The 25,870-nt window shown below is 32.1% G+C and overlaps 1 protein-coding gene across 3 annotated transcripts in view; it reads right to left on the bottom strand.

Moving 5' to 3' along the window:
• The window catches only part of VPS13A (vacuolar protein sorting 13 homolog A), a 197,911-nt gene that overhangs the window by 12,407 nt on the left and 159,634 nt on the right, over positions 1-25,870 (bottom strand). Inside the window, exons 55-69 of one of the 3 annotated variants that reach the window (XM_045562603.1) lie at positions 25,016-25,169; positions 24,344-24,490; positions 24,061-24,142; positions 23,097-23,166; positions 22,129-22,234; positions 20,139-20,252; positions 18,821-18,966; positions 17,526-17,607; positions 16,545-16,658; positions 15,485-15,560; positions 15,234-15,397; positions 14,387-14,432; positions 14,154-14,277; positions 12,861-12,972; positions 9,814-12,665 (exon numbers count right to left, since the gene is read on the bottom strand). In XM_045562603.1, the coding sequence (XP_045418559.1) occupies positions 12,645-12,665; positions 12,861-12,972; positions 14,154-14,277; positions 14,387-14,432; positions 15,234-15,397; positions 15,485-15,560; positions 16,545-16,658; positions 17,526-17,607; positions 18,821-18,966; positions 20,139-20,252; positions 22,129-22,234; positions 23,097-23,166; positions 24,061-24,142; positions 24,344-24,490; positions 25,016-25,169 (1,558 nt within the window). In that variant the 3' untranslated portion in view covers positions 9,814-12,644. Of the gene's footprint in view, positions 1-9,813; positions 12,666-12,860; positions 12,973-14,153; positions 14,278-14,386; positions 14,433-15,233; positions 15,398-15,484; positions 15,561-16,544; positions 16,659-17,525; positions 17,608-18,820; positions 18,967-20,138; positions 20,253-22,128; positions 22,235-23,096; positions 23,167-24,060; positions 24,143-24,343; positions 24,491-25,015; positions 25,170-25,870 lie in introns of those variants that run through there. The other 2 variants (XM_045562602.1, XM_045562601.1) reach the window with 2 other exon arrangements.

Raw genomic sequence — 25,870 nt, 5'->3', positions numbered from 1 at the left:
AAGAGGAATTAGAACTTATTTTATCCCTCAGACCTTTCTTTCCTCCCATGCTACTAAGCTATCTTGATTGTTAGCCAAAGCATAGGTATAGGCTATGCTGACAGCTTGGGGCAGGAAGGCTAAGCATCTTTGGCATAAAATCAAGTGAAAGAAACTATTAAATATTATATCTTAAGAGATGTGAATTGTCATCAACTGGTATAACCAAAACAGCCTAGAGAAAGGACAGAATTATGCTCATAAAATAGTTATGTGTACTAAGAGCAGCAGACCATCAATTAACCTACCTAATATATTCTAGAAGAGCCAAAGCAGGTGTGTCAGGAACAATGTAGGTGCACAGTTACAAAAGTCTCACTAAAGCGATTCCGGCAGGACCTCTACCGATCAACATTTATTGATTCATAAAACTATATACACCTGAAAATAACAATAACATTAAAAAAATACTATATACTTCAGAGCAGTCCAAGTCACTGTTTCTACTGCTTACCAATTAGTGTGTGAAAATTATCAAGGTATTTTAAGAGTTCTATTAACCTTGAAAGGAAAAAAAAAGTAAGATGTTTTTATCTTGGCAAAGAGGAGACAAATGAGGAATACTGAATTTATATAATGTTGACTAAGAACGAGCATAAATTGGTATTTATCTGGAAAAATAAAAATATGACGAGTTCTTATTAGGCACTATACTAATAATTGCACGCATACCTCGCTTTACTGTGCTTTATTTTATTATACTTCACACACACTGCACTTCTTCTTAAAAGAAATTGAAAGTTTGTGACAACCCTACATTAAGCAAATCTATCACGGCACTATTTTTCCAACAGTGTGTGCTCACTTCATGTCTCTGTGTCACATTTTGGTAATTCTTGCAATATTTCAAACTTTTTCACTATTATTATATCTGTTATGGTGATGTGTGACCAGTGATCTTTGATGTTACTATTGTAATTATCTGGGGGCATCACAAACATGCCCACAGAAGATGACAAACTTAATCGATAAATGTGTGTGTTCTGACTGCTCTACTGATTGGATATTCCCTGACTCTCCCTCTCCTTTAGCCTCTCTATTCCCTGAGACACAATAATATTGAAATTAGGTCAATTAACAACCCTTCTAAGTGTTCAAGTGAAAGGAAGAGTCACATGTCTCTTACTTTAAATCAAAAGCTAGAACTGATTAAGCTTGGTGAGGAAGGCATGTCAAAAGCTAAGATAGGCTGAAAACTAGTCCTTTTGTGCCAAGCAGTTAGCCAAGTTGTAAATGCAAAGAAAAAGTTCTTGAAGAAAATTAAAAGTGCTACTCCAGTGAACACACAAATGATGAGAGCAAAAACCTTGTTGTTGATATAGGGAAAGTTTTAGTGGTTTGGATAAAAGATCAAACCAGCCACAACATTCCCTAATATTCCTTCGTATGCTCCCTAATTCCCAAAATCTAATCCAGAGGAAGGCCCTAACTCTCTTTAATTCTATGCAGGCTGAGAGGGAAGGAAAAGAGGTGTAGAAGAAAAGTTGTAAGCTAGCAGAGGGTTAGTTCATAAAGTTTAAGGAAAGTTGCCATCTCCATAACACAAAAATGCAAAGTGAAGCAGCAAATCCTGATATAGAAGCTTCAGCAAGATATCCAGATGATCTAGTTAAAATCATTGATGGAGGTGGCTACACAAATCACCAGATTTTCAATGTGGCCAAAACAGCCTTCTATGGTAAGAAGATGCCATCTAGGATTTTCATAACTAGAGAGCAATCAATGCCTGGCTTCAAAGCTTCTAAAGACAAGCTGACTCTCCCATTAAGTGCCAGTGTAGCTGGTGACTTGAAGTTGAAGCCAATGCTCCATTCCCAAAATCCTAGGACCCTTGAGAAGTATGCTAAATCTACTGTTTGTGCTCTATAAACTAGATGACAGATCATCTGCTTACAGCACAGTTAACTGAGCATCTTAAGCCCACTGTGGAGATCTACTGCTCAGAAAAAAGATCCCTTTCAAATACTACTGTTCACTGACAGTGCACTCAGTCACCCAAGAACTCTGATGGAGACGTACAAGATTAATGTTGTTTTCATGTCTGTTAACACAACATTCATTCTGAAGCTCATGGATCAGAGTAATTTTGACTTTCAAGTCTTATTACTAAGAAGTGCATTTTGTAAGGCTATAGCTGCCACAGATAGTGATTCCTCTGATGGATCTGGGCAAAGTAAATTGAAAATCTTCTGGAAAGGGTTTATTCTAGATGCCACTAAGAATATTTGTGATTCATGGGAAGAAGTCAAAATATCAACATTAACAAATGTTTGGAAGAAGATGAATCCAACTTTCACAGACCACTTTGAAAGGTTCAAGACTTCAGTGGAGGAAGTAAATGCAGATGTGGTAGAAACAGCAAGAGAACTAGAGTTAGAATTGGAGCCTGAAGATGTGAATGAATTGCTGCAATCTCCTTATAAAAACTGAACAGGTGAGAAGTTGCTTCTTCTGGAAGAGCAAAGAAAGTGGTTTCTTGGGATGGAATCTACTCCTGGTGAAGATGCTGTGAACACTGTTAAAATAACAGTAAAGGATTTAGTATATTACGTAACACTTAGTTGATAAAGCAGTGCAGGGCTTGAGAGGATTGACTGCAATTTTGAAAGAAGTTCTACGGTTGGTAAAATGCTATCAAGCAGCATCACATGCTACAGAGAAATGGTTCATGAAAGAGTCAATAAATGGGGCAAACTTTTTTGTTGTCTTAAGAAATTGCCACTGTCACCCCAACCTTCAGCAAACCCTACCCTGATCAGTCAGTAACCATCAACATTAAGGCATACAAAACGATTATGACTTGCTGAAGGCTCAGGTGATCCTTAGCATTTTGGCAATTTTTTTTTTTAAGAGACAGGGTCTGGCTTTGTTGCCCAGGCTGAAGTGTAGTAGTAGGATCATAACTTGCTACAGCCTCAAACTCCTGGGCTCAAGCCCTCCACAGTCTCCTGAGTAGCTGGGATTACCGGTGGGTGCTACCATGTCTGGCTGATTTTCAGACATGATGCTATTGTATACTTAATAGTCTACAGTACAGTGTAACCATAACTTTTATATGCACTGAAAAACCAGAAAATTTCCAGGACTTGCTTTATTGCAGCAGTCTGGTACTAAACCAACAATCTCTTTTGAGGTATTGCTATGTATAACCATTTGCTTTAATCCCAGGAACACCAAGCAGGTACTACAATTATCTTCATTTTACAGTCTAGAAACTGAGGTCAGATAAACATAATAAAAGATAATAAAGCTAGTAAGAGGCTAGAATTGAACTTAGGTTTACTTGCATCCAGCATCCAGGCCCTCAGCCACAGGGTATTGCTATATCTCAAATAATTTTTATTATCAAAATGAGTTAGCACAGAAGAACCACATGTATTCCAATAGATGCAGTGGGATCTCATTTTAACAGTTTCATATTCAGTTCCAACTGCATCTATTCCAATTTAAATATGGATTCAAATATCCCACATGTCTCTTGCAATGCTTCAATTTCATGTAATACATAGGGATCATTCTCTCTTTTGAAGACAAGTCATATCTTACATGTCTTTGATTCCTACACTTAGAGCCTTGCATATAGCAGCTAAACAACAAATAGGAATGAAGACTGTAAAGATTTGACATTATCGGGCTGGCCTCTAACATGGCATGCATTTATCTCCAGTCACCAGAATAAAGCTTACTACAATTATAAGCTCATGTGGGATGAGGAGGAATCTTGGGTACTCTCTTCAGGGCCTAATATTTAGAAAAATGTCTGATATATAACAAACAGGAGTTTAACAAAGACTTGTAAAACAAATGAATACATGGCATTAATTTTTTTCTTTGTAATGGTATAAACTATGCTACCAAATCAAGCCAGCAAAAGCTCAATTACACATATATAATTATACATTTTGGCAACTTCACAATTCAAAGTAGGCTAGCAATTTATTCCAGAATAGTTAACTTTACATAAAATATTCAGTCTCCCATACTTGTATTCCAACACTGTGCCTTCATGGAATCTCTAACTCAAACAACTACTCCATACTTTTTAAGTACCTCAGAAATGTCTAAATGTGTATTTCTCCACAATGATTGCCATAGGGTCCTTTACAGTGGTAAATTTTCACCAAGAATTTACTATTACAATCCATTAGAGTCATCATAGGAAGTGACTAGGATATCAATTTTATTTGAATTTATAACTAGACTTTTAACTGACAAAAACAAACAAAAAAACAAACAAAAAAAATGGTCCTTCCTTTCATAGATGACATTAAATTTTGTTTTCAGATGAATGAAAAAGGCCTCTAATCTAATTTTGTATGAAAACTGTTTCATTTGGCAAGTGAATATATCCTTTCTTTCATGGGACATTTAGCCAATAAAAAATAGACTTTTTGTGACTTATACTAATCTTCTAACAATCTTACTGTTAGAGCGTGTCTGCATACACACATACACACATACGTATTTCTGAATGAGCTTTACTAAACGCACCTTATGCTGAGAATCTTTGTGTCTGTACAAAGTAACTAGGGGAAGTTATTAGGTAGAGCTCTAACACATCAGCAGAGAAGTCATGAGTTGAGTCTCATGTCAGAATTTAGCACCATTAGCTTAATCAAGGCTAAAGACCTTCTAAGATAATATTTACTGTGGTTTTAGCTCTATTTACATACACATCCTTGGTAAAAAGAGGGTAAGAATCAAATTAAACCTACCTGGGCTTAACATTTGAGAATTTCTTTTAATGTTAAAATACACTGAATTTTCTATTATAATAGCATTTATCCTTTCTTACTATATTTACAAATTAAAGAGATGCAAGGATGACAAACTTTAAAGAGAGCTAGAAATCAAATTAGTGTCATTCAAGTTACTGAATTAAAAAAGAGAATTAATAAATTCATTTTACACTTGAAAACCTGAACCTCCCCTGAGTGAAATCATTACCTCCAGAGGCAAACATAATTAATTCCAAAATCTTATTCAAAAGTATTTTTATGTAATACTGGAAGGTTCTAAGTGATGTGAATTATTCCACTGGTCCTGAGTAAAGTCAGGGATACATACTATTAAATGTTCAACAGTCTGGGCCTTCGAAAATGATGTGACAAAGACCGCCCAACAGGTATCTGTTAAACTAACAAGTGAGGGATGGGAATTGATCCACGTTGGATAGGTAATCTTTTCCATGGGATCTGAGATGCTAAGAACTCTAATTTGCCTGGATAACAAAATTTGACTCTCTTCAGTTTTCTCATCCTATTCAGAAGTGTCCTTCTGGAGAGGAAGAGTTATAAAATGAAGAGTGAAAGCCAATAAGCCTTTGTCTCCTAGTTCTTTTCCACTTACTCAAAATTTCAGATGAAGCAGGAAGAGTGTTCAGCACTACTCTGGTGATCTGATTGCTATAATGAGCCCTTTCTTCCAGATTAGTTGTAATTCTCCTCCTGAAGTAAAGGGAAAGACCACGTCGGCTGAAGGCAATTATCTTCCAATTGCTATTATGGCAGTGTTTGAAGCTAATTATAAACATCTGTAATTTCTGAAAGAAAAGAAATATACAACAAACAAAAGCAGCCTCTCTTCTATAACAACTTACATAATGGCAACTATGATATCTTTGTAAATGAATCAAAGACAATATAAATAAAATTTAAAAAATACTTGAAATGGTTAAGAATATACTACTGCAATGGGACAACTGAGCTATCAATACTCACATACAGCAAAAGACATACATACCCACACAAAGATTTTAACAGATTTATGTATTTAAAGAAAAGAAAATTTTAAAAAAGGTATAGAGTCAAAAGCCAGAAATATGTTCAATGAAAAAGAAAAAAGCTTCTACATCAGCTGTAAAAATAAAGAAAAGGTTCTGCTGGTTATTTATGTGCTCCAGAAATAAAGACTAGGTTTCCCACACCAGGGATTATTCTATAAGTGGGATGCTTTTTTAATCTTCAGAAATTAATGCTGTTGATAAAAATGTAGAATAAAACAAAAGATGGTAATTTATATATTTAGATCATAGCCATGTGAATACAAAATTTAAAAAGAAAATACACCATAATTGGTAGGAAGACAGGATAATTTATTTTTCTATGGTTTCCTACTTTAATGAGCATATACTACTTGAACAATGTAGGAATTACTCTATGTTAATTTTTGAAATTTTCCATATCTTCTATAAAATACTGAAACTGTAGACTGAGAATCAATGTCAGCAAACTGAATCATAAGAGAGATTTAGCTTTTTCCATGGAAGTGCAGATCTCTAAATTTTTTAATCCATAGAAATGCCAAGTTGTATTGAATACACTCAGAAAACCTTTGTAAACATAATGTAGTTAACAGGTTATTGATAAATAATTTATAATAGAAAAACATAACATGCCAAAGTAAGACAAATTAAATATACTTAGCTAAATCTGTGACTATTCTGATTATTTGTTTTTAAAAAATACAAATAATGCCTATAATATTTTGAATGCTCACATATCTGAGAATTTCTAAGATCCAGAGGAATGGCATAATGCAATTTGGAAATCTTTGTTACCATTTCATTGCTTAGAATATGTATAGGTAATGAAAAAGACTACATTAAAAGCCCGTTTTATAGAATTGTTAACCATTTGTTCTAAAATTGATATGTGGAGACACATTGTTGCTATATACATTGTTGATATGGAATAATTGGTAAATATATTTATCACACTGAGAGATAATTATGAACATGAAAATGTCCTACCACACTAAAACAACCATAAACCTCTACATATGAAAGTCATAAATTATTCTAATTAGCTCTTTAACACAGACCTATTTGAAATCATATGTTTTATTCTCCTTTCATTCAAGACTTCCTATAATGTTTTGTATAGTGCTGACTGTACTCATTGTACTTCCTGAATTCACACATTCATTCACTGAAATGAAAGATTAACAGTCTAAACAGTTTTAACTGATTTCCATGTATCCTAAAGGTACAAGAATAGAGTAAGTAAAATTGGCATTTTTACACATCCATCATAATTATCACTTGATCTAAATTAATAATCTATATGCACACTTAACATCATCTTATTTAGATCCATATGACCTTTACTATTTTGGAGCTATTATAAATTCATGTGCAAGAAATCTATAAAACAAAAAACTGAAGTTTAAAGAGTATTTAGTAATGGTTTGCATGGTTGTTTCTGGTCTTCCTCCCATCACCAAAGGAAAATTTAATGCAGAATTTCATTACAGGACTTAAATGAGACAAACTAGTAGCTACAACAGCAGTCATTTTCATTAGTGTGTATGATCTAGAGACACAGATACAATAGCATACTTTTCATTTGAATACTGACGTCTTAGTCATAGACCTAACAATGGTTCCAACTATATATTTTAACAACATGACCTTAAAATCAACACTCAATATTGCATCAATGATGTGTTTTGAATGGAAATTTATTTTGACTTCCATCTCTATAAAGAATATTGAAAGTTAGCAATATTGTTCTGGATTTACATTTGCTTTATCTATATCCAATGTGAGTACAAATTAATTTGATTTACAGGCTCTTATAAACTTATTTATCCATGAGCATGGGTGTCCAGAATTTCAGGATTTTTACAAATTTTTCTTCCCACCAGTTTTCAATATGTTATTTAAGTGTCAAGTAGACACAAAGGAAAATAAACACTCCTTAAGGTAATCACTCTCTTAGGGAAGAGAGAACCTTCCTTTCCATTTTCTGCACATAAGCAATGATCATGTAGAAATCTGGAATATAAAAGAAAGTTAACGGATATGGAAAGGTGTGGTATTACATAATCAATTTTCAAACACAGCTTTCTCACTAGACTTTCCTATTAGATACTACCACTTAAAAAATTCTACTTAATTATAGAGCCACTAATAAAAGAACAGTTCATCTCATTAAAATCCTAAAGGTGAACTCATTTTCTATATATTTGATAAGCAATGAGAAAATGTTTTTGTCCACGTCCTGTATCTCCATCAAGAAAACAACAGAGCAATTATCAGCCTTAAATTTTTCTCTAATAAAAGCAATAAAATATTTTTTTACAAAACTGGAAAAGTAATTAATACCTGTGGTCAAAGAAGCTTGAAAAGATCACTGTGGCAGAAACAGGAAAAAAGGGCAATCATACTATTAAAGAGCATATTTCACTTCTAAGGGCTAAAAAATGAAGAATGAGGAAACTCTAAGACCACATGAGCAAAGTTTATTAGTTACTAGAATATTGTTTAAAATCTTTTCACTGATGAAGAGATTTTAAATAAGCACAGTCCTACCTCCAATTTCCTTTTTATTAAAACGGTAACTCACTATTGAAATAATAAGAACCTTTTTCTAGATAAATTCTTAAGGAATAGAAGGTTAAGATCATCTTTATGAAACCTGTGCCATAGAAGTGTCACAGAACCACCACAGGAAACTCTTGCAACTGTCTTGCAAACAAGTAGTTTAGCATTTTCTCTTTTACAAAGGCTTTGTGCCTAGCAGAGTTGGAATGTAAGAAGCCAGTGAAGACATTTCCAGATCCTTTCTTCCTCAGGCATACACAGTATATAACAACAGGCTGTGTTCTTTCTAGCATCTAGAAGAAATAGTAGGTTTTGTTTGATTTTGGCCAAGGGTGAGAGAGAAGTAGGTGCACAACAAATACAAATTCAGTCTCTGATTATTTTAATGGTCACTGTTTTTATTTACTTATTCCAAAAATATAAGCATCCTACTGTGATGAAAACAATGTAATTAAATTCTTTGACATTTACATATTTCTTAGTCCCGGTATACATGACCTTGATGTCTATTTAATTGGAATGAATACTAGGCAGGTAGAAATTTCAGAAAAGCTGATTTTTTTTTTAGGTTTTTTTGTTTGGTAAGCTCAGTATTTTAAAATCTAAAATAGTAATTTTCAAAGAACATAGAGAATAATGATTTCTAGAAATAAAAGTGTGATAAACCTAAGAATTAGAAGAAAGCCAGAAATCATGGGCTAAATAATTTAAACCAAAAATTCCACAATTAGATCTACTATAATCTAATATAAGCTCAATATAAGCAAAGTGCTTATTATAAGTCAAGGCAAATGTTCCTTTGTTGAGCTAAAAGCGTAGCAGTCATAAGGGATTAAACATTATAACTACTAAGAACCATTCACTTTTCAGAGATTTTTAAGAAATTTTTTTAAAGTACATCTGATATACTAGAGAAATAGGACAGTTTCATCTAAGATGAACTTTAAAAAATTTTCAGTGTACAAAACATAAAATAGATTTACTCATGGATCTTTTGGAGACATAAATAACATTTTCCCTAATATTAGTGGGAAAAAAATGTACACAATTATGTTTACTATAAAAATCCTTCTAATGTCTGAATTAACCCATAACACTTTATAATAGGGACATAGTATATGGATATGCAAATTAATAAATATAATGACCACAAAAATCAATTTTGTTCACTGTTTTGCAGAAAGTTATGTAAATGAAACAATAAAAAGTAAACAAAGAAATAAAAGACCATTGTTTGTTTCATTCTCAAACTATAAATTATTTCACTATCTAACCTTCCATGACAAATCATGATTGTTTTTTATAATAGCAGTTTCACCTATATGATTTTGGAATATAACAACAAATTCACACTGCTTCAAGTTACATAAGTTTATTATTGTTGTTAAAAGAAATTTGACAAAAATATCTTTAAAATGCTAAATAAATATAAAACATTGAATGGCTATTACTATTCTTTTTTTTTAACACAAGGGAATTACATTATAGCTCACAAAATTTACAGAGATCATTCAAAAAAATTTTTGCTGATAAGCATAAAATTTAAAACAAAACTAATGAACATTAAAAATTATATTTAATTCTAAAAAACAAGTGTAATACAAAGATTCAAAATATATAAAAGCAAATCTATACTATAATATGCAGTATGCCCTACTTTGGATATAATATACATTTTTTCTGTGCTTAAATGATGCAATCATTTTGCCTTATGAAGCTGTGTAAAAAAACATTTTAAAAGGAAGTGTTTTATCTCCCTAAAAATGGACATATGGGCATTATGGTAGCAGTCATACAAAACATTCGAAGTAAAATGATAGAGAACATATGAATTTTAACAATTTAGATCTGACTAATCATCATTATCATCATCACTACTGCTACTGTGAGTCACATTCCACTCCCTGTAGAACTGAATTTTCTGTAAGCATGGTAAAGGAAAAAAGAAGCAAAAAGGTTAGTTGTACATGGCAAACTGCTTGGAAAACATGTAAAACTATGAAGTGTTCAAGGAGTCATAATTTTACAGCAGATTTTCAGCTGTGGCTCAGGTTGTAATTATGGATATAATATTCCATAACTTAATAGAACTAAGACTCAAGTCCATTGGTTGGTACAAACTCAGTGTATAAAATGGTTTGATGATACCAATAAAGTACTCTATGAATACACGAAAATTATCCTTCTATTTCTTTAGTAGGCAACTTTGACTACTAGGAAGTGCTATAATAATGTGCTACATACTAGATAGAAAGGTACTCAATGAAAGAATATATTTTGCATTTAATTATTACATATAGGTGTACGTAGTTTAGTAAATATACCACCTTTTTTAGAAAAAAAGAAAAGGAGAAACATTTGAAAATACCAAAGATTTTCTAAGGCAACATCATTAAATCACTCAGATGGAATGTAGGCAGATGAGATTTTGAATACAGTTTACATATCATCTAATTATTTTCCACAGTACTTGTATTCATATACGTTAAAAAATTTGCTGATAATACACTAGAAATTTGATTCAAAAAACACCACTACAACCAAAACAACTACCCACTTCTTACATCTATAGGAAAATAATGCTAACTGAAAACATCCCAAGGCATCTGGCAAATTCCTACAGGTATTCCAGCTAACACTGTATAAATATTCTTGCTGAAGTAAGGATTGACAAGTATTGTGGCTGGTAAGAATTGTGGGTTTTTAGTCATTTAAATAGCTCTTTTAGCAATTAATGCTAAGACTGGCCTACTAAATATGCATCCTTAAAAATATGTAGTTAAAACTCATATCTTTAAATACAAAAGTTTAAAGCTTCAGAAAACAATTAATGAGGGTATAGAATAAATGTACTTGTTGCTGAAATCAAATTATCAAATATGAGAAATTACTGATATCTCATGGCTTCCTTATACATTAAAATCTGCTCACTAATAATGAGGATATATTTCTAAACTCTCCTCACCACTCATTCTTACTTTCTAATATATTAAAATAGTTTCTCAAGAAATATTTTTAGTTTTTAAAAATGCGATTTGAAAACTACTCAACTTTCAGTTTAGTAAAATGTTAGTAACACATTAATTGTGTTTTAATAAGGGAAGGCAGGTACTGGGTAGAAATACATGTTTGGATCATATTGGCCTTAGGTGACTTCTGCAATTTTTCTATTTTCCAAAGAACAATGTAACACTGAGATTGCACAATGTCCTTTAAAGCACAACCTCACAACAGATTGCCAGTTCTATCCTAATACTGAATTATTTTGATGCTTTAAAAACATTTAAAATGCCATATAAAATCATTATATATTGCACATTAACTTTATGGTTACTTTTTAATATATCAGAAGGCTCAAAGAAAGATTTCAAGTATATTTTATGCAATATTATATACTCTGCATGCAGTAGGTAAAATATTAGTTTTAAATCTTTACCCTGATCACTTTAAACATGACAATATTTAAAATATGAAAAAATATAAGGGAAGTTCCACATTTTGAGAGTCAATTATTACCATGAATATCTTTAAGTTTATATAACATAATGACTCCTTGTTTGTCTTCAAACAAGTGATTTAATTTAGTATTCCACATCTAAATCACAGAAAAGACTTTACACTGGTATAGACTATGTGTGGATTACTATGTTATCTACATCATAATCCAGATTTTAAAAAGTCAGATTTACCAAGTAAGAAAGTTTTCTAAACAGATAAAATATTCTACCCTCAAATTGTCCCAAAAGGTAATTTTCTTTATTAAAAGACACTGGTTTGCATGTGAACTGCTTATAAAATTCTCACAAGGTTTTATACAAACTATACTAGAATAAAGCAGGAAGAGGGTCATGGCCATTTGAGCATTTTTAAAAGCAAAGCATAAGAATCCGATAGTATCTAGCAATAGCAGTGTTTCTGAGTTTTGTTTTTCCTTCATCATGCCTAATTGGATATGAGGATTATATCTGGCATAAAAGCTACCAGTGGTTTGATAAACAGAAGGAAGTACCCCAAACAGAAATGGTCTAATTGGCTAAATAAGCACCACCAACTATGAGGGCATATAAGGCACATTGGCTTTCAACAAATCCGGCAAATCCAGTGTAGAACTAAGAATACCCTATAAAAAGATCAGATTTACTAAAATTCCTATAAAAAGTTACCAATACAAAAGCTTTTCTTTGTACTCAAAATACTGAAACAGCAGTATGTAGTTTGTAAATTTTTAGACTAAAATCTATTGTTGGCTTTCACTTGCAAAGTCATGCATTAACTGTTTTCATATCAAACTTTTTGATGCCTGTAAGAAAGAAAAAAAAATCTTATAGTAAATAAATGTACATTAAAACCTAAGTAAATATAAGAAACTTATAAATGGAATTAAGCAAAACATATAAAAGCCCAAATAATCCAACATATAGTTAAAGCATTAAATTGCTACTTTAAAAAAGTCTAATTTGACTTATCTTAATTTATAAGAGATTTCTTCATTTACCTGTAACATTTGATTTCCAGTACCATCCCTCAACCTGTACGGTCTGATAACCCCATCTTCACTAAAGAACCGAGGAGGTCGCAAACTCTCTACTTCAGAAGTCTCTGTAGCTCTAGAGGAAGAAAATGTAACATAATTTAAAAAAATTATTCAAAACCTCATAAATACATTATAAAATACAATTACTAAAAATCTTCTCTCAGATAAACTATTACATCATTTTTCTAATTTTAAATTTGTTTTTATGACATAAACAATGTATGTTCTCTAGAAAATACTAGAAGTATAAAGAAGTTTGTTAATAGATTTTATAAGACATTCAGATAATAATCAGGGAATTAAGCAAGTGTTGCTTTTTCTTTTTACTGTTATCTAGTTCCTCCAGTACAGTGCTAGAACCAAAAGGGGACTGCAGTCATCCTTGCCTCATTCCTGGCTACAGGGAAAGCTTAAGAGTTCTCCATGAAGTATATCAGCAATATACTACACACTATAGTGTATATTAGCAATTTTTTTTTGTTTTGTAAAGGCATCCTTTTTCAAGCCAGGAAGGTTCATTTCTAGTTTTAGTTTGTTCATAGTTCTTTTCTTGTTATAGTCTTTGAAAATCTTAAATACGCAATGAATTTTAAATAAGTATTTTTTTTCTGGTCATCGTAGTGTTCATATGGTTTATCTTTTTCAATCTATCAATGTTGTAAATCACATTACATGGTTTTCTAATGTTCATATACTCTCACATTTTTCACATTCCACTTTGGCTTGATGTGTACTATTTTAAACACATACATGCACTGCTGAATTTGGTATGGTAATATTTTCTTTAACATTTTTGTCTGTATGGTAGTGAGAATGTTTCACTTGTTCATTCACTCAACAAATATCACACATTCAATAAGTATTTATTAAGAGAATACCACATAACGTACCCATATGTATAGGTACAAACGTGGATAAATCCTTCAATTAAGAGCAGAATGGGACTGCTGATGGGCTGGCAGAACCACCCTGGGGTCCAATGCTCTGCCAGGGACCCCCAGCCTTGAGCTGCCATTACAGCTGGACCTGGTTTGAGCAAACACCCAAGGCCTGGTCACCCACGACCACTGCCTATAGCCTCCAGAACCATGAGTCAATAAATTTACGTTGATTATAAATTACCCAGTCAGTGGTATTATGTTATAGCAGCACAAAACTAAGATAATAACTAAGTGCTTGAGGCCAAACAGAAGACATATTTCATTTCTCATGGCTTAGGCATTTTACTCATTTCTTACATCAAAGAGAATTTACCTTTTTATTCCTTGAAATGTACTACTAGCCATGTCTATGATGCCTCCAGTTGGCCTTGCTACTGCTCCAACTAAACCTTTCCCGACACCTTTAAAGAAACCAGCTGCTCCTTCTTTTTGAGCCCCTAGAAAGAAAAAAGATAAAGTTTTAGACAATTGATTCAAGAATGAAAATAGAATCAACTTATGAAAGACTTGGTAATACATACTACCCAAAGAAACTACTATACTTGCCTTTGATTGGTTTTGTAACAATTCCTGTTATGCCACTTACAAAACCCTAAAGGGAAAACACAATTGAAAATTTACAATACTTCCATATGATGCCTAGAGGAACCAAGTCTTGCTTACACAAAAAATGCAGAGTTTGGCTTTTTATATACCATAAGAATTAACATACAAGGGCTGTCCGGAAAGTATCTAGCCATGTAAGTGTTCTCATTATATTAACAATGGCTAGATATTTTCCAGACACCCTCATATTTTGTAAGTATTTTATTTAAACAGGATTTTTGACATATTTTATATGCTACCACCCACTATTCTTAAAATAATAATTTAAGGAGAGTCAAAAGAAGACAAACTAATGGCCAGCAAACATATAAAAAAGTGCTCAACATCTCTAATCATTAGGGAAATGCAAATCAAAACTACAATGAGATATCACCTAACTCCAGTGAGAATGGCCCTTATCAAAAAGTCCCAAAACAACAAATGCTGGTGTGGGTGTGGAGAAATTGGAACACTCTTACACTGCTGGTGGAACTGAAAATTAGTACAACCCCTGTGGAAAGTAATTTGGAGATACTTCAAAGAACTAAAATGGTAGTAATACTCATTGGGTGCCAGGGGTGGGGTGGGGTGGGAGTAAACCCACAACTGATGGAAGCGGAACGCACTGTATGGGGAGGGACACACTTGTAGCCCTGGCTTGGGTGGTGCAAACGCACTACATGTAACCAAAATGTTTGTATCCCTATAATATCCTGAATTAAAAAAATAAAATAAAAAAAAAAATATATATATATATAGGTTTAAAAGCTATTTCCTAAAATATTCAAAACTTTATGAAATTTCTTACAGAAACTAAGCCTTTTCCTCCACGAGTGATGCCTTCTCTTAAACCAGCTGGTTGCTTATTCATGGCTTCTCTTCTCTTCTGTTGGTAGTCTTCATCCATAGTCATAGCTGCTACCCCTTTAGCCATAGCACCGGTGATTTTGGAGGCAGCACCAGCTAATCCACCTAAAAGAAATTATGATATCTTTAATAAAAGGAATGACATAATTACTTTCTAGCACAATAATATTTGGTAGACATTCTGTTTCTTACCAACAGCTCCACCAACTAGTGCCTTAAGTCCTAGTGCCATTCCCTCCACAAACTCTTCAGGACCCTGGATGGCTCCCTAAAAGGCCAAAGAATTAATAAGTAAGTATGTTAGTTTATATTCACTTTTACAGGTGAACCTGGTAAGTTTTTAATAAAAGAAATAAATAATTCCAGATACTTAATGTTTCTAATGTTTTAAATTACAGTGTACAAAACAAATATTAGTTTTACTTTATTTTGTATTGCCCTATACATTTATAAGTAAAAGTAGGAGAGATTTTTTGACAGTAAGTTTTAAGGGATATATAACACTCATAATTTTTCCCACTGGTTATTAAGATTATTTTGCAGGTGTCGGTCTGCATGATTATTTTTACAGTTCCACACTACTGTGCAAAGCAAGACTGCTTGTACATGGTGATCTTCCTTCTACTATAGTCTGAAGTTTACCCACCTTTTACATACCAACAGAACACTTGAAATTCAGTATATCTTACAAAATCTTAAATTTAAATTATGAGGGAACAGGTAAAAATTTCCCCCAAAGCCTCCTAAAACCTCTTACCATTGTTTGTTGCAAAATAATGTCTTTTTGTGTATCTCCCAAAATCTACACCTACAACTCAAGTTAACAATAGAAATGTATTGGGCCGGGCGCGGTGGCTCACGCCTGTAATCCTAGCACTCTGGGAGGCCGAGGCGGGTGGATCGCTCGAGGTCAGGAGTTCGAGACCAGCCTGAGGAAGAGTGAGACCCCCGTCTCTACTAAAAAAATAGAAAGAAATTATCTGGACAACTAAAAATATATATAGAAAAAAAATTAGCCGGGCGTGGTGGCGCATGCCTGTAGTCCCAGCTACTCGGGAGGCTGAGGCAGTAGGATCGCTTAAGCCCAGGAGTTTGAGGTTGCTGTGAGCTAGGCTGATGCCACGGCACTCACTCTAGCCCGGGCAACAAAGGGACACTCTGTCTCAAAAAAAAAAAAAAAAAAAAAAAAGAAATGTATTATCTTGAAAGTATTAGTGTGAGATAATGCACAACACAAAGATAACTATTTTACCTGGTAAGGTTCATAAAAAAATGCTTCTACGCCTTCAGAAAATTCTCTAATTAAGCCAAAGGGATTTCCCAAAACATCAAGTCCAAGAATGAGTACATACATCTGTTTAATGGCCTAAAAAGAAAATATGAATATTTACAAATTCAGATAATTAGATCTATTTTTTTCTTATGGATTATTTAGTACACATATCCAGCTTTCTTAGGCTAACAACTTTTACACCAATTTTAACACCTAAACCGTGTCACCTTATTAATCACTATTCTTAGTTTTTAAAAAACAATTTGGTATTATAGTATCAGAAATAATATAACATTATATTCACAAAAGCTCTAGAATATGTAAAATACTTTCAGTTTTACAATTATCTGTGACAGTTCTTATTGCCACTACCATTTGGTGGTAACTGTAGAAACATACAGATCAAATAATACCCAGGGCCACATAGGAGGTATAAGGCAAACATAAGACCCAAACACAAATCTCTCGAGTCATTCTCAGTGATCTGTTCGCTATATCACAGCTATCTCAGATCCCCTGTAAGTTATATCATACAACATAGGAGTCTTTCTAGAGGTGGGAAAAAAAAAACATTAAAATAATGTATCCATTGACTCAACAACTAGTTACATAAAAAAATATTCTGTATTCATCAGTTAGTTACTAATACTTTCCCTTGAACCCATTTTTAAAGTAAATGTGATAAATTACTTAGTTAATGTTTTATTTAAACATCTATTTATTTCTAGTCCACACTGATCCAGAAGAAAATTCCTGTCGGTGGCTAAAAAATAGAAGGACAAAAAACTTAACTAGTAGTTGAGCTCAATTTGTTCTACAATTTTGAGAGGGGAAAAAAATGCTTTAAAATTTTGAAAATGGCTATTTACTTCCTTGACAATTCTACATTATATGTTTACAGATACATAAGGTTTCACTAGTCTATATCACTGTCCCTTTGTAAGATAATCTTATACAAACCTGTTTTGAATAGTGTCTTACTACTTCAGACTGTAGTTCGGATGTTGTATGGAACTGATAGTTGAGTTCAAAAAATGCAAGCCTGAAAAAAACATATAAATACATATATGTGGGTACATGTGTATGGAGAAAGAAAGTGTATTTCATATTAATGAGTGGCTTTATTTTCTTTGGAATTTTTTCTTTAAGTCTTTCCTTCTAGTATTAATACATTTTCCCATGCCAATCAGAAAATCTACTCTCACATAGATCTCTGCACATTCTAGTCAAAGAATCCTCTAAGAATCTGATAAAAGCTGTGTGTCTTATCTCCACAAAAGTCACCAATATATACAACTTTTCATATAATTTAGGGCATTCACAGACCCCATGGATCACATTCACGGACCCCTAGAACTGTACATCCCAACTCTGTCTTATCATGGCCCACACAGAAAATACTCAACCCACAAGTAAATAGAAGAGGTTGTTCAAGAATGGCCAGGGTTCAGTTGCTGCAGGTCCTGCCTAATGGGCTGAGAGCTGAGGAGTCAAGATCAGCTTATTTAAAACTGATTCATAGCATATACGTGATCCACTAACTGAAAAGCTCTGTTTCTTATTGCTGTATATGACAACAAGATTAGAAATTTCATTGCATTCCTGCTGTCATTAAATCTATGTTCTTTTATTTGACACTTATCTAACCTTATCTAGGTCCAATATTGGACTTATTCTTAGTATAATATTTAATAATCAGTTCTAGATGCTACCTGAAAAATAGCATCCAAAGCATTTAGCATTCTAAAGTCTCAACTCAGACTTTGAGTCTCTTTGGTTAGGTAAATACTCTACTAGTTTCCATTATGACTCACATTAAAATATAAAGTCTTGACTATAACATTTAAACTGATCCCTTCCTTTCCCCTATTATTGTATTCATTGTGTTCTAGTTGCCTATGCTTTAAGGAGTCTCAATCCTATTGGCTTCAAAGCCTTAGATTTCAATCACCACACTTTTGGATCATATACATTTTAACAGTCCTTCGCTAGGTCAAAAAGACCTTCTAAAATGCATAAACTTGAAGGGCCTTTGTCTCCTTGTCTTAAGGAAATTATTTATTAATTATTCTGTAATTTAGTAATTAAAGGTTAGCAGGTAATACATTTGGTGTTATTTAGACTGTAGTCCATTTAAAGGTAAAAACCACATTTTATATATGTTCTGCAATCTTCATGCTTTTTCATCTACAAAACTTTAAGGTAAATATAAAATACACTTTTTATCAATTTACAGATTTGAATATTAAACATACTTAAAAACTACATCTTGTACATCTGTAAGAGTGGCACCAATACTCTTCAACAAAAGATTTAAAGAATGAACTGGAATCAGTCCTTCATCCTGTTTTGAATCTTTAGATTCTTCTCTGCCCGAACTCAGTGAAACACTTAAATGCAACTAAAAAGATAAAGAGATAAATACTTAAAAGTACTTTCTTTATATTGACAATTTTAACTCTTAAAAATCAATTTCATTTTATATTCACTATACCATAAATAAGATTTCAAAGTTATCTGGATTATGCCAAAATTAATAAGTAGAAATATGAAGGAATTTAACATCTAACATAGCTTTAGAACTAAATTTTAACTCAACAATTTAAAATTACATGATATTTGGTACAATCCCATTCTTCTGGTAAATGTAAGAAAATATTAGTTTTTATAAATTTATTGATAACATTAATAATCAAATTGAAGCTGTTGAAAATAACTCAAACTGGTCCTCAACTTAAATGATGGTTCAACTTATGATTTTTCAACTTTACGATGATGTAGAAGCAATACTAACTCAGTAGAAACTGTACTTTGAATTTTGATTCAAAATTCTTTATAGCTTTATTAGAAAATGGGCTTTGTGTTAGATGACACTGCCCAAGTGTGGGCTAAGGTAAGTGTCTCAAGAATGTTTAAGGTAGCTAGGCTAAGCTATGATACCTGGTACGTTAGGTATATTAAGTGCATTTCGACCTACAAGATTTTCAACACAATGAGTATTGACTATTGTTAAGTTAAGGAGCATCTGTACCTCCAAAAAGTATATGTTTTAACTATTAGAATTAAGTCAGTATGATGAAGCCAATTAAAAAGCACTTTTGTATTACAGTGCATATATATTCTGTAACTTTCTTTAATCAACTGAAACATTTTGCATTAAAAACTAACTTAGATTTCATTCCAATCTTTAATTCTTAAATCAAGACTACTTTATAATTTAAAACTAATACACATATCATACACAAAATTTTGAAAATTGTCACCAAACAGCTTAAGAAAAAAATCAAAGTAAAATAATGATAGGCCAAATTATAAACATATAAATACATGCTGTAGGTGGCTCCACATGGTGAAATACTATTTTAAGAAAAAATAAATAAAAATTTAAAATGATCATTTTTGTGTTATTTATTTACAATTGTAAAGTTACATTTATACATTGTAAAGTATATAAAGATTTTATATACTATTAAAGAATATAATTTAAATGCTATATTCTTCCCAAATGGATTATCCCAATGTGATATTACCTAGATTATCAAGGACAATAAAAATGACTTATTTTTCTCATACCTTGATAGGAGATATATGAAAATATTCATAGAGACTGACTTGTGATTGATCTACTAATGAAACTGTTTTATATTCTTCTTTGAAAGCTTCTATATCTTTATGAAAAAGTTCAATCTATAAAAGGAACACAAAATATTAAAAACTGAGGGGATCTATTTGCATGAGATATTTAAGCCAACAGTTCACACACTGCCGAAACTCTTCTATCATATCCAGAACTCTTCTATAGTTTGCTAGTTTCCCTTCTGAGGCAGTACTTTCCAATCATGAGCAATACTGATATTGGATCATTATTTCTTCATGTGACTATAAATTTTATTCTAAAATGTCACTAATCCATTCCATCAACACTCTCTTGGAAATATTTGTTTCTTTACACATAATCATAAACTCATAACATTACGGTACTGCCTTAATGTAACCTACAGAGGCCAATAATAAAAAGAAGGTGGCATTGAAAATAATTTTGCATAAGGTGATTAGTGGTTTCACTGAATATAAAAAAAATTGTATTTCTATATACTAACAGGAACAATCCAAAATGAAATTAAAAACAATTTCACTCATAATACTATAAAAAGAATAAAATACTTAGGAATAAATTTAACAAAGGAAATGCAAAATTTTTACTCTAAAAACTATATAACATTGTTAAAAGAAATTAAAGATCTACATACATGAGAAAACATGTTATGTTCAAGGACCAAAAGACTTAATACTATTAAAATGGCAAAACCCCCCAAATTAATCTATAGAATTCAATGTAACCCTTTTCAGAAGACCAGCTTTTGAAGTTCTTCAAGTTTGAAGAATTCATACGGAATTGCAAGGGACTCAGAACAGCCAAAACAATCTTGAAAAAAGGACGACAAAGTAGGAGGATTCATGCTTTCCAATTTCAAAACTTACGACAAGGCAATAATAACCAAGATAGCATAGTATGCACAAAGATAAATGCATAGACCAATGGAATAAAACTATGTGTCTATTGTTAACTGATTTTCAACAGGGCGCCAAGACCATTCAATGAGGAATCAATAGTCTTTTCAAGAAATGGCACTAGAACAACTGGATAGCCACATGCAAAAGAAGAGTTTGGACCCTTATACCTCACACTATAAATAAAAATGAATTCAAAATGAGTCAAAGACCTAACTGTAAGGGCTAAAACTTAAAACTTTCAGAACATAGGGCTAAATATTCTTGACCTTGTATTCATCAAAAGATTCTTAGAAATAACACCAAACATATGAGGAACAGAAGAAAAAATGATTTGGATTTCATTAACATAAAAAACTTTTGGGCTTGAAAAGATAACATCAAGAAAGTGAAAAGACACCACACAGAGGAAATATTTGAAAATCATATATCTGATAATGGATTTGTATCCAGATTATATAAAGAACTTTTGTAACTCAATAATAAAAAGACAAATAACCCACTCAATAGGTAAAGGATCTAAATGGACATTTCTCCATGTAAGACATACAAATGGCAAATGAACACATCAAAAAATGCTCAACACCATTAGTCATTAGGTAACTGCAAATCAAAACTGCAATGAAAAACTATTTCACACCTACAAGGATGGCTAGAATCAAAGACAGTCTGAAATTACATTTTCAGATGATAGAAGATGGAAACAAGACAAATAAAATTGCCTTTTTAAGGTGAATTATTAATAGCAAATAGGAAGAAAGGTTTGGTGCCAATATTTGGGAGAAAAGGATAATCAATCATGTTCATGTCATTTCCTGGATTATTTTTGCTTTGCTTTTCCTTTGATTAACAATTTAGAAATGAGTGGTATGGCCAAGATATTTAACTTCTATCAATGTACTCACAATAACATAATAAAAAATTTTAAGCTGTATTTTAAAAATGGAATAAAACCAGTAAATACCTCAAAAATATATAATGATTTCATTTTTTTTTTAGTCTTCCTCTTTCCCTAATCCTTCCCATCAAATACTATTATTTTAAGTCTTACCTCAGTTTTTTCAGTCACCTCAGCTTCTGTCATAAGGTCTGCTAAAGCATAGACAAACCCAAGATCTAACCTTAAATCCATTTCTTGAATCAACACTTTGAAATACCTACATTACAAAGCAGAAAACATTTTAAAAATCATCAATGTAACTGCACTGAGAAAATAAGATGGGAGAAAAGCTGCTAGGTAAATATTAGAACTTTGAAACTTAGGATTTTTTACATAAATACATAAAAATACCATGGCAACATTGTTTATAATAGAAACAAGCTCAAAATATAAAAATGGCCATAGAGAAGAAATAGATAAGTAAACTGGGACATACAGTCATACAATGGAATATTATGTATCAGTGATAATGAATAAACTGTAGCTATATACAACAAAATCAATAAACAAAAAAGTTGAATAAAAAAAAAAAATCCAGCCCCAGGCATCTATTTACAGCTTGAAACATTTTTTTAAAATTTAGGACAAAATTAAAAGTAAAAAGCATAATGTTTAGGAAAACATACACAATAAAACTACATTTTAAAAAGCAAGCGAATGAAGATAGTTTAGTTTGGTGATAAGGTAGAAGAAATGTGATAGGCATTAGCACACAGACGCATGTTTCTGTCTATGTTCTATTCCTTGGAATGGGTAGTGAGTGAAAATGAAAATATTATTTTCTTCCTTTTTCTAAAACAATATATGATCATTATAGACAATTTAAAAGGGAGAACAACTATACATGAAAGAGAATAATAAAACACCCCAAATTCAGAAACTATTGTAAATACCTAGTTGTATTTCATTCAGAACCTTCTGACTTCCCAAGATTATGAAATAACTGATATACTTTTGACCTTTATAACTTATGCTTAAATCTCAATTTATCTGAAATTTATTTTTAAAAAGTACAAATAATTTATATATTTAAATCAAAACATTAAATAAACATATAAGAAATGTATTAACGCACTTACTTAATACGTGATATCTGGGAATGTCCTGCAGATCTCATGACAATACTGACATCTGTAAAGGGCTTTGGTGCTGTTAAGGTTATAAATGTAATTATTTCCATGATGCTTTAAGCAAAAGATAAGCATTTTCTTGTAATTTAATATACATCACAATGGATAATTAAATCATTTACTAAATCATGAGTATCAATTAAAAAGTAGTGAAGTTGGCAAGATCTATTACAATCTTAACTTCAGACTCCAGGACTGTTCTTCTTAATAATCTGCAGTTATTCTAAGGATAACTAATCCCATAAATTAGTGATTTTAAACTAGAAGGATGCAGGGAAACTCTGTGAAAACAGATTCTGAAGACTTGTGCCAGACCTCGAGGAGGAGGGGCTTAAGCATGCATACTGGTCAAAGAGCTTTCAAGCAGATTATAAAGAACACCACCGCCCAAGACAGGTTAGAGGCAGTGGTGTGGGAATGGGGTAGGAAAGCAAGGGGAGAGGGAAGTGAAGTAGGGTAGTGAGGAGAGAAAAGAAAGTGGGGGGAGGAGGGACAGGCAAGAAAGAAGAAAAGGAAAGAGAAAGAAATGGGAAGAAGAAAGAACTTGTCCGTTATTCTCACCTAGAGAACATAGGACAGTTTTTGCTGTTAGAGAACACTTTGAATTTGAACTTCTTTACTGTTTATTCAAAGGTCCTAATGGTTTTTAAATCACAGGTTTACAGTTTAGAAATCTGTTTTTTAAATTACTGTTTCTAAAAATCTAAATATATGTTTCTAATTGATCTTTAGGATTCATTCAAGTTTTTTTGAAGTGAGCTGCAAACAGCATTTGGTCTTTTCTCAAGCGGTTTAATTTTCCAATCATCTTGTAGAAATTAAACCTGAGAACAGTTCCATTTCGTATTTATAGTAAAATAAACCAAATGGCTAATACAACTGTTTTTACGGCAAACACAAAATAAAAACAAACCTGAATCCATGGTGACCGACTTTGGAGGTTTAATAGGATAAAACACAAATGGAAATACAGCACCATGTATCTGATTTTGGATCTAAGAAAATAAAAAACAAGTCAGTATATTAGTAGGTCATTTATACAATCTGACTAGAATAACAGGACTTAAGAAACAGAAGGAATCAAAAACTCTAGCCCAACAGTGAAACTGAAGTACTGAAAACAGACCATAAGAATACATGTTTTCTTATATGTTCTTTTAGTATACAATTTTGCCTATATTTTCAGAATGACTTACCTGTATTCTGTAAATTTGAATTCTAAATGATGACTGATGTGCAGATGTGCTATATTCCACCTTTAATGCTGGAAGATAATTTCTTCGTATAGCTATTATATGTGGTTGCAGAATTTTCATGTTATTACCAGTAGGTGTTAAGTGAACCTGAAAAATATGCCCGCCACAACACAAAAAAATTTCTTTCCTTCCACAGTTGACTAGAATTAGAAACTTATAGCAAAATTTTTTAAGATAATACTAATTAAAAGAGTACACTAAACATTTGATTACATTTAGACTTAGATCTTTATACTCCATATCCACAAAATTCACATATTTATATAATCCTTATAGCTTGGCTATATCAGTTTTTACATAAATTTACTGTAATAAAATTAAAAAAAATAATTTTTTAAAGAAAGTATATAAAAATAAATAAAAAAAAATTCTTGTTTCTTGTTAACCCAAAGAACAAATGATCAATATGTAGCATCTTAGGAGAAAGTTTGATTTTTATATACAGATAACCACCCCTTTAAAAATATAATATTTTATATAAAGTATGTATGGTAAAATTAATTATGTTCAATTTGTTTTACAAGGAAGTCAGATTTTCCTTAAAATTAACTAGTGATTCTGAACTACAACAAATAAAAACTAAAACGTCACATCAGTACTTAAAAATATTACCGGAATGTTAGTGTCCAACTCAATAACCTTATCTTCTGCAGGTGAAGATTCAGTATATTCCTTAAATTCTTTCTCTAACTTCTCAGTGTGCTTTATACTCATTGGCTTCCATCTTGCCTTCTTCTTGGGCTTTGTCTCCCAAACCACATCAGAACTTATATAAATGAAAGCAAAAATCATAGTGCTAATTTATCAACACTTTTAACTGGTTTATTCGATAAATTAGAAAAACTTCAGTAAAATTTTACAATAGTTTCAGTTACAAGTAAGCATATTACAAGTTTAAAAACATGAATTAATTCAATTAATACTTATTAAAGTCCTATTCAGGTACTATTCTAGGTGTTAGGGACATAACAGTGAACATCTCTGCCATTCTAGAGCTTCATTTTAGCTGGGAAGTGACAAACAACAAATAGTAAACAAAATAAATTAGTAAATCTTAAGATATGGAAGGTGAAAATGCTTTTGAAAGAAGAAAAAATAGGGTAGGAGGATCTGGAGAATTGGAATATGCAAAGTGGTGGGGGCTGCAATATTAAAATAGAGTGGGCAACAGGGGGCTCATTGAGGTGAGATTTTAGCCACCTTAAAGGAGGTGAGAGAATTATCTAGTAGACAAGAGGAGAAGAACATTTCAAGTGGAGGGATTGGCTACAGCAAAACCCTAAAGCAAGAGCACGTGTGTAGTATATGAGGAAACAAGCGTAAGGAGGCTGGCATGGAAGGAACACATTAAAAGTAGATGAAGTAAGACATATGATAGGAAGTTAAATAACGTAAAGCCTTATTGGTCATTATAAATACTCTGAGTGAGATGAATAACCATTGAATGGTTATAAAAAGATTATAACT

The sequence above is a fragment of the Lemur catta genome, chromosome 10, assembly GCF_020740605.2.
Source record: "Lemur catta isolate mLemCat1 chromosome 10, mLemCat1.pri, whole genome shotgun sequence".
NCBI lineage: Eukaryota > Metazoa > Chordata > Mammalia > Primates > Lemuridae > Lemur > Lemur catta.
Note: the sequence above shows the minus strand (reverse complement) of the source record. Positions and strands in the feature narration are given on the sequence as shown.